Below are 8,788 nucleotides of genomic sequence, written 5' to 3' on the forward strand. Positions count from 1 at the left end.
CGGCGCCCTCTAGCGGGGAGGCTCGAGCTGCCCCGCCCGTCCCCCCACTCGTCACAGCGGCGGCGGAACCAAGTCCGGGAAGGGCCTTTATTGACCAAACGGCACCGACTGGCACCGGCCACCTCAAGCCCAGTCCCGCGCTCCGGGGCTCTCCCGGCTCAGCAGCCGCACCAGCTTGGCCCGAAGGGTGCTGTGCGGCTTGTGCCCGGAGCGCCCTGACAGCACCTCCTGCCCTCCGCGCCCCCAGCCCGCGGCGCGGGGGGTCGGTGCCATGGCGGCCCGGTTGTCATAGACGGGCCCCCCCTCACTGCTGTGGCCCTCGGGGGCCTGTCGGCACCCCAGCTCCCACTGCCCTTCCTCCTCCTCTTCCTGGGCCCCGGCTGGACGTGGTTCTGCAGTGAAGATGTTCTCGTACAGATGCTCAGGGAGCGGCTTCCCCACGGCCCAGGGCTCCCCAGAGCCTGGCTGCCCTGACACAAAGAGGGGCTGCTGGCCCCGGGCGATGGAGGCATAGACGATGGGGCATGAGGCCTCTGGCTCTGGTGGGGTGAAGTGGAGGAGGTTTGCAGGGGGGTGGGAGGCAGGCTGTGTCCCCCCCAGGGCTGAGCTGGGCTGGGGATCATCATTCCCAGGCCCCCAGGGCTGGGGCTCAAGGCTCTGTGCAAAGAGCTGGGGCTCTGAGACACAGAAGAGTCTGGGCTCCAGGGTGTCCTTGCCCTGCTGCTGGCAGGCAATGGCAGCAGCCACAGCCCGGCAGAGCTCAGGGGCCCGTGGGGTGCTGAAGGTGAAGGTGCCCTCGCCGGAGTCACTGCGGCGGCCAGCCTCGAAGGAGAAGACAGCCTGCAGGGTCAGATGGGAAAGTGAGGGGCTGCCACCCACCCTGGGCAGGCAACAGCCCCAAGAAGGGAGTGGGAGACTCACCTGATCCTGGCCAAACTTGCGAAGGAAGGGGTAGGGCCAGGTGAGCAGGGGCTGGCGGGACTGGGGGTCCTTCAGCGTCAAGCTCTGGGGAAGGGCTGAGAGCAGATAATGCCCGTGCAGCCCACAGCGGGTGGCTGCGTCTGTCTGGACCACCAGCACCAAGAATTCAGTCACTGTGGGAGCCAAACAAGCCAGGGGTTAGCACTGCAGCACTGAGCTGCAGCCCACCCCAGCCCTCTTCACCACCCCTGCACATACGGTCCTGCCAGGACGAGTAGAGAGAGTTCTCCTCCATGGGGACAGCGGGGCTGAGCTGGGTCCTGGCACTACTCGGCACTGTCTCTTTTCCACCCTGAAACAAAGGGATGTGAGTATGACCTGGGACAGAAGTGGGGGGAGCACAAATCCCCTGCCTGCCCTGGAGCTTCCCAGCTCACCCAAGTCGGGCTCTTGGCTCTGCCAGACCCCTTGGTACCTGGAAGGCCAGCTGGCAGAGCTGGGTGATCCATTCATCGCGCTGCTCGGCTGCCAGCACATAGCTCTTCTCTGTGGTGGTGAGGTAGAAGGCAGCGGTGGCTTTGGGGCAGCTCTGGGTGCCCGCCGGGCCCACGGAGACGCAGTCAGAGAGGCGGATGACGCGGCGGGCACAGCACTGCAGGGACACCTTCTCTGGGACTGTGCCATCATCCCGCACGTCAAACTTCTCCATGCGGGCCACGCCAGACGGGCTGGCAGCGAACAGCTGGGCTCGCATCTTCCTCCAGGACCTCTATGCATTAAAAGCGCAAAGGCAGGGAAAAAACAGGTCAGCAGAGCTGGCTGCTGCATCTGGCAGCTCTGCCCTCCATACAGGGCACGAGGGGCACAGGGGAGTTCCAGCCCACACCTGCCAGGTGTTGTTGGAGGGCCCCAAGAACAGGGGCCAGCACAGACCCTGAACTGTGGGGCAGGGCAGGCCCGAAGCTGGGCTGAGGGGGGCCTTGCCCCGAGCGGGCCTGGCATGGCTCACTGGGTGAGTCACTCTCACTCCTGGCTCCCTGAGCACCAGGTCCTGCTCTTTGTTCCCTCCTGCAAGTGCTGGCCTGCCAACCTGCAGCTGAGCTCTCGAGCTGTTCTCAGGACAGACCCTGATGCAAATTAAAGCCATTTTGAGCTGCAAAGGCTCCTGCTGGCAGCCTCACATCTGCTGAGCAGCCTGCTTCCTCCCAGGGGAGCCTCTGCAGCACCAGCACCTTCCCAGTCTGTCATGGGATAGTGGGGGCGCGTGCCACCATGTACCTCAAAAGTGCACAGAGCCTCCGCCCTGCAGGAACCAGATGCAGCCAAGCACCCAAAATACCCACCACCCCCAGTCCACCTGCCTCCTCCATGGCAGGGCACCAGCTCCTCACACACAGCGCTGCCTGCTGAGCTTCCAGGGCTTGGTTCTTGTTCAGCAGGGAGGTCAGAGTGAGATTGCAGCCCCACACATCCACTGAGACCCCCACAAGACACGGCCACCCTGCCATGGCGTGACCAGCACGACCTAGTTCGCCAACACCCGACAGCTCCCTGGAGCTGGCCCAACCCCTGGTACTCTCACCGTGTCATCCATACCCTGTCCCAAGGGCTGTGGCACTCAGTGCCCCCTCCAAGGGCACGGAGGAGCAGCCCAAGCCACGAGAGTGTCACTGGATGGTGCTGGCCCTGCAGGGCCAGGCCGATGGAGGGCACAAGGACACGTGCCACGTGCTGACCCAGGGCCCCACTCACACACACACACACAAACGCTGGAGCTGCGCCATATTAATGTCTGTTTATTCTTCCATTGAGACTCACGCGGTGACCAAGCAAGAGCCAGAGTGGGTGCCCACACAGATGAGTCCCCTCAGCCCCACGGGACAGCCCCACTTACAGAGCTGCTGAGCCCAGGGCTCCCCCAAGGGCAGCTCCAATGGGTCTGGCTCCAGTCACCCCTTCCCAGGCTGCTGAGGGCCCAGCCCCAGGTCCAGCCTCATGACAAATCAGGGCAAACCCTCTACCAACCCCAAATCCACCCTTTACCTTTCCAAATTTGGTGTGCTGCACATAAAGGATCCCATCCTTCACTGGTCTCTCCATGGGCCCAGTTCACCCTGGCAGCCAGCGCAAGGATAAGGGACTCTGGCTACCCGCAGCGCAGAAAATGTGACTGCTGCAGTCGAAGGAAAGGCATGGGGCAGACTTCCGTCTCACAGAGACTTCCCCTTTTTGGGGTGTGGGATGGGGGGCAGAGGCTGGGCCACAGGAGGTGTCCGTGTGCCCGCCCCTCCCCCTCAGAGCAGGGCAGTGGGGCAGAACACGGGGGCAGAGCACAGGAAGCACCTCGGGGAGCGCCTGACATGAGCATGGCACGCTCCACCTCACCCTGCCTGCATCCTCCCAGCACGGCTGGGGAGACAGAACAGCCACCAGAGAATGCACAAATCCAGGTGAGGGAGATGGGCTCAGAGAAAATGGGGGGATTTGTGAGGAGCAGCACAAGACCCTGACTCCACCACTGCACAGGGCTGGCAGAGGCAGCAGAGCAGTCGCCCCACCTGGGGCTTTCTCTTGCCCTGAGGCACTGCTACCTGCTTGCCCAACACACCCTGATGTAATGGGCTGTTGCAGCACAGCTCCATACATTTCCTTCCGGAACAGGAGCTTCGTCAGGCTGAGCTGGCAACAGTCCCAGTGACCAAAATTCTGGAAAAGGGCTCACACAAAGCAGTGCAAGACAGGCCCCTGGGCTGACAGGAAGCCCAGGCCCACCCAGGAGCAGCACACCCTCCAGGCTAGAAGTCCATAGAGCTGTGGGCCAGGTAGTCCTTGCGGCCGATGTTGCTGACTTGCTTGGTCTGCATGGCCTCCAGCTTGGGGCAGTCGGTGATGCGATGGCCCAGGCCACCACAGAAGGCACAGCCCCGCTCACCTGCAACGGGAGAGATGGGGTCAGGGCCAGGACAGTGACATGCCAGAACAGCACAGTGCCACCCCAGGACAGCAGCTCCCACCCCAGAGCAAAGGGGCTACACCAGTGTCTCCCCAGTGTTGTGGCACTGGGAGCTAGAGGGTCCCATCTGGAGCCCAGGTTCTGCAGCAGCCCCACGGGGGTCCCTGTGTGAGCCTGGGGTCTCTCACCATTGATGTCCAGCATGGTCTCATCCCCACAGTGCAGCACCTGGAGCACAGGTGGCACCTTCTGCTTTGCCTCCAGGAGCAGAGCCTTCAGGTCCATCAGCACTGACTCATCTGCGGGCAGAGACATAGTTCAGGCAAAGCCATCCTGCTTGCTCAGGACACCCCCTTGGCACTGCCCAGCTGCCCCCAGCCCCGTGCTGTTCCTCACCACAGGCCTTGTTGATGAAGGTGGTGGCAATGCCAGTGTTGCCTGAACGGCCCGTCCGCCCAATGCGGTGAACTGTGGAGACAGGGACAGGATCAGGCCCAGGTGAGCACAGTGTGACAGCCCATCCCTGCCCCAGGACACTGCAGGGACACGCACAGAGCCTTGCTGGCCTCCAGACCCCTCCCACGAGGCCCAGTGCCCACCATAGTTCTCAATCTCCTCTGGCATGTCGTAGTTGATGACGTGCTGGATGGCTGGGAAGTCCAGGCCCTTGGAAGCGACGTCGGTGGCAACCAGGACATCCTTCTTCCCATCCCGGAAGGCCTCAATGGCCTTTGTCCGCTCTTCCTGATCTGCAAAGGCCCAGCAGAGCAGATCAGTGAGGGCAGAGCTCCCAGCCCTACCTTCTGCAGCAAACACTGTGGCCTCGGAGTAAAGCATTGCTTCCTCGGGCAGCCTTTTTGCCAATGAGGGTGCAGAGGGGTCTCTACATCCCATGGGGACCTGCTGTGTACAACATGGAGCTCACTCCTGACACTGTCACAGCCCTTCCTCACACCATCAACAACTGCTCCAGGCTGGCACCTCCCATGGCCACACACATTCCTGGCAGGAGTGGGGTCACACAGGAGCCCAGGCCTCTCTGGGACCCTCACTGACCTTTCCCTCCATGGATGGCCACAGCTTCCACACCCTTGAGCAGCAGGTACTCGTGGATTGCATCGACATCTGCCTTCTTCTCTGCGAAGATCAGCACCTGGGGCAGCACAGGCATCATATCAGAGCCCTTTCTGCAGGCTGGCACTGCTGGCACCAGCACAGACCCCTGGGGAAGCCCATTCCTTCATGCTGAGCAGAGCACACAGCACTGCTGATCCCAGGCATGGCTCAGTCCCGTGTTCACTCCGCACAGGGGTCCCTCCTCCCAACTCCCCCATGCCCCAGGGTGAGCACACTGTCCCCAGCATACTCACAGGGGGAGGGGTCTTCTGCAGGCACTCCAGCAGGTACACCATCTTGGCCTCCTCTTTCACATACTCCACCTCCTAGGAACAAGCAGAGACATGGGTCAGGCAGCAGAGGAACTGCCACAGCTTGGTATCCATCCCCCCTCAAGGAGGGCCATGAACCCCAGCTCCCTGGCAGAGGAAGGAATTAAGTACCCTCATGAATGTTTCTGGCCTCCCACACAGGCATGAGGGAGCACCCAAAGACCTCACCTGCACAACATCCAGGCTGGCAGCACCCGCTCGCCCAACGTTAATGGTGATGGGCTTCACCAGGGCACTCTTGGCAAAGTTCTGGATCTTCTTGGGCATTGTGGCACTGAAGAGGAGGGTTTGCCGCTGGCCCTGCACAGGGAAGAAGCCTTCAGCACTCACCCAACCTGGCATATGCAGGACTGAGCTTGAGGGTGCTCCTACTGTGGCAGCTCAGTACCTTGAAGTAGGAGAAGATGGTGCGGATGTCCCCCTCAAAGCCCATGTCGATCATCCTGTCAGCCTCATCCAGGGCCAGGTACCTGCAGATGTCCAGGCTCACCATCTTCTTCTGCAGCAGGTCCATCAGGCGCCCGGGGGTTGCCACCATCATGTGCACCCCACTGTGGGGTGAGAGGAGGCTGCATCAGGCCCTTGGCATTCCTGCCCCATGCAGGACACCTCCCTGGCACACAGCTTCCACCCCAATGTTCTCCTCAAGCCAGGATGCCACTCCTTAACTCCCTGCCAGTAAAACAGAGCAGCTCGAGCCCCATGGACTCCCCCAGGAGCTCTTACTGTTTGATGGTCTCCATCTGCTCCTTGACAGACATGCCCCCGATGCAGAGGGCGCAGCGCAGCGGGGGCAGCCCGTCCTCCTGCAGCAGGCGGCAGTAGTACTCCAGGATGCCGTGGGTCTGCCGGGCCAGCTCCCGCTGCAGAGACAAAACCAGCTCGTTCCTACACCTCTGTGCAGCAGAACTCAGAAATGCCACTGCAGCTCAATCCCAGCCTCCTCCTGGCACTCACCGAGGGACAGATGATGAGTCCATAGGGTCCCTCTCGCTTAGAGAATGGCAGCCTCTTCTCCTGCTCCAGGCAGAACATGATCACAGGGAGGGTGAACACCAAGGTCTTCCCAGAGCCAGTGAATGCAATGCCAATCATGTCCCTTCCTGAGAGTCTGCCAGAGAAACAGGGCTGATGGAGAGGAGGAACACCATGGAACAGCTCAAACCTCCAGGGCTGAGCAGGGTGACAGGGTGCATCTGTCACCCCTGAGTGGGAACAACTGCTCACTGCTCTGGGATGGGGACAGAGCACTCACATTGTGGGGATGCCTTGGATCTGTATGGGTGTTGGCTGCTGGATTCCTTTTTTCTTCAAGCCTCTCAGGATAGCTGTCAGAGAACAAGGTTGGCACGTTCATGACCTGAACCATTTCCTCTCTTTTCCCACTCAGGTCCCAGCAGCAGCTCCTCCACCAGTGCCAAACACCCCTCAGGCCAGCAGCCAGGAAAAAGGTGGGACCCCTTCCAGGCTCCACTCCTGGCCTACCTGCTGGGAACTTCATCTCCTTGAAGCTCTTGATGGGGGGTGGGATGCCCTCCCCCTCCACCAGGATGTGGTACTTCTTGCGCACGCGCTCGTGCCGCGCCTCCGACATGCCCAGGATGTAGCGAGGGGCCCTCCAGCTGTGGAAGCAACACAAACAGGTGCACAGTGAGGCCAGGGCTCCAGAACCAGCAGCTCCCATGGAGGAGTTCAGGAGAACTCCCTGTTGGCCTCCAATATCCTCCCAGATAAAAGGGGCAGCCCCAAGGGGCTCCATGGACTGAGTGTAGGAGCAGATCTGAGCCAGTTCCATGAATAACAGCTGAGAACAGCCTGTGGATGGTGGATGGAACATGCCAAAAACATCTGGACACACCTCAATCATCTCTCTGACACTGCCTCAGAATCACTGAAGTTGGAAAAGATCTCTGAGATCACTGAGCCCAATCTTTGGTCAATCACGACCTTGACACTGCTGCCTCTAGCAGCATTGCCTCCAAAAGCTCCTCCAGACTCTTTCTCTGGCTTGGTGACCTCCCAGACCTGAAGACCAACCCTCAGAACTTCTAGTTTAACATAAATGTCCTTTATCAAGCCTTACTGTATACAAAACAACATCCAATGCAACTCAACAGCATTTAATTTTACAGATTTGACACAAACCAAATCACTCAGGCAAGAGGAGGCAGAGCTGCACTGCTCCTGCAAGACTCTGTGGGTTTCAGTACTTTTCAGCCACCATGAAGTGATGGTTTCAGAAGGACAACTTCTGAGCTGTGCTGTGAACTTACCTGGTTTTGATTGGGTCATCATAGGTGATGCCCTTGGCCATCTCCTTCACCGACATCAGAGCTGCAGGAACAAAGAGCATCAGTCAGAGCAAACTCTCCTCATCCACATCAGCCTCACTGGGCAAACAGCTTGGGAGATCATGTCTGGAGACAGAAGAGGAGGAGCAGCAGCACAGACAGCCCCGCTGGCACAGGAACACCCAGCGCTGCCATGCCCAGAGCCCTGTCACAACCATGTCTCAGCTAACCCAGGCAGTGCCAGCTGAGGGCACCCACTGTCACCTCCAGCCCCACCCCTGAGCATGAGCACTCCCAAGGCAGGGGGCAGCTCTCCTGCTGCCCTGGGAGCTCTGGGGACACATCTGAGACACAGAGCTCCCACCCACCTCGGCCCTCTGCCACGCTCTCCAGGATCTTCTCTTCCTCCTTCAGCTGCTTCTCCTTGGCTGACTCCTTCCGAGCTGGAGGAATACAAGAAACAATGAGGGAGGGGTTTGCTGTCCCCTGAAAGCCACCCAGTGCCGCCACCAGCCCCTCCCTTACCTTCCGCCTTCTCCTTGAGGTGCTGGTGCTGGTCCAGCAGGCTGATGTTGGACTGGGGTCCCAGCGGGATGTCATCCTCGTCCCCGCGCTGCTCGCTCCCGCTGTCCCGCTGCTCCTCCTCGGACACCACCTTCCGCCGCATCTGCAGCAGCTTCTGCAGCTGGAAGGACGCGGACGGAGGCGGAGTGAGCAGCCCGGCGGCGGGAGGGCCGCTCGGAGCCCTCCCCGGGCAGCCCCGTTACCCCATTACCATCTGCTGCTTGCGCTGCTTGACGGGCACGTAGGGCACGTAGTCGTCATCATCCTCTCCGGACAGGTCGGACGTGTCCGCCGGCTCCTCGCGCTGCCTCTGTGGGGAGACAGGTAGTGAGGGGAGCCCGGGGCGGCACCGGGAGCGCGGAGCGGGCGGTACCGGGGGCCGGGCCCGCTCCCACCTTCCGCTCCGCCGCGGCCTCCATGGCTCCTTCCCGGAAGATATACAGGAAGTGACGTCATAGCGCACAGCGCCATCGCCTAGCAACGCGCACGGGGCGCCACTGGGCGGGAGCTGCGACTCGGCACGACGGGTGCCCGCGGCGGCCAAACTTGCGCAGAATGCGTTTTACATCTCCGCCTTCCCTCCCACCGATTTCCCCGGCGCGGCAGAAAGC

At 61.1% G+C, this 8,788-nt stretch overlaps 2 protein-coding genes across 2 annotated transcripts; both read right to left on the reverse strand.

Annotated features, from left to right (window-relative positions):
- Window positions 1-9: 9 nt before the first annotated feature.
- On the reverse strand, window positions 10-3,482 carry DOK3 (docking protein 3). Its single transcript, XM_005483797.4, has 5 exons — window positions 2,965-3,482; window positions 1,397-1,690; window positions 1,180-1,273; window positions 922-1,094; window positions 10-840 (listed from the first exon to the last, which is right to left on the reverse strand). Exons 1-5 carry the CDS (start codon window positions 3,019-3,021, stop codon window positions 124-126), a joined length of 1,335 nt encoding a protein of 444 aa, XP_005483854.3. The 5' UTR covers window positions 3,022-3,482; the 3' UTR covers window positions 10-123.
- Window positions 3,483-3,632: 150 nt separating this feature from the next.
- Window positions 3,633-8,728, reverse strand: DDX41 (DEAD-box helicase 41). The gene is made up of 17 exons (XM_005483745.3): window positions 8,573-8,728; window positions 8,389-8,487; window positions 8,139-8,298; window positions 7,982-8,056; window positions 7,596-7,656; window positions 6,808-6,944; window positions 6,578-6,650; window positions 6,280-6,433; window positions 6,049-6,185; window positions 5,711-5,873; window positions 5,491-5,622; window positions 5,245-5,316; window positions 4,931-5,027; window positions 4,474-4,623; window positions 4,271-4,342; window positions 4,063-4,173; window positions 3,633-3,853 (listed from the first exon to the last, which is right to left on the reverse strand). The coding sequence occupies exons 1-17, from the start codon at window positions 8,594-8,596 to the stop codon at window positions 3,717-3,719; spliced, it is 1,854 nt and encodes a 617-aa protein (XP_005483802.1). The 5' UTR covers window positions 8,597-8,728; the 3' UTR covers window positions 3,633-3,716.
- Window positions 8,729-8,788: the final 60 nt, after the last annotated feature.

Source organism: Zonotrichia albicollis, chromosome 15, assembly GCF_047830755.1.
Source record: "Zonotrichia albicollis isolate bZonAlb1 chromosome 15, bZonAlb1.hap1, whole genome shotgun sequence".
In the NCBI taxonomy this organism is placed as follows: domain Eukaryota; kingdom Metazoa; phylum Chordata; class Aves; order Passeriformes; family Passerellidae; genus Zonotrichia; species Zonotrichia albicollis.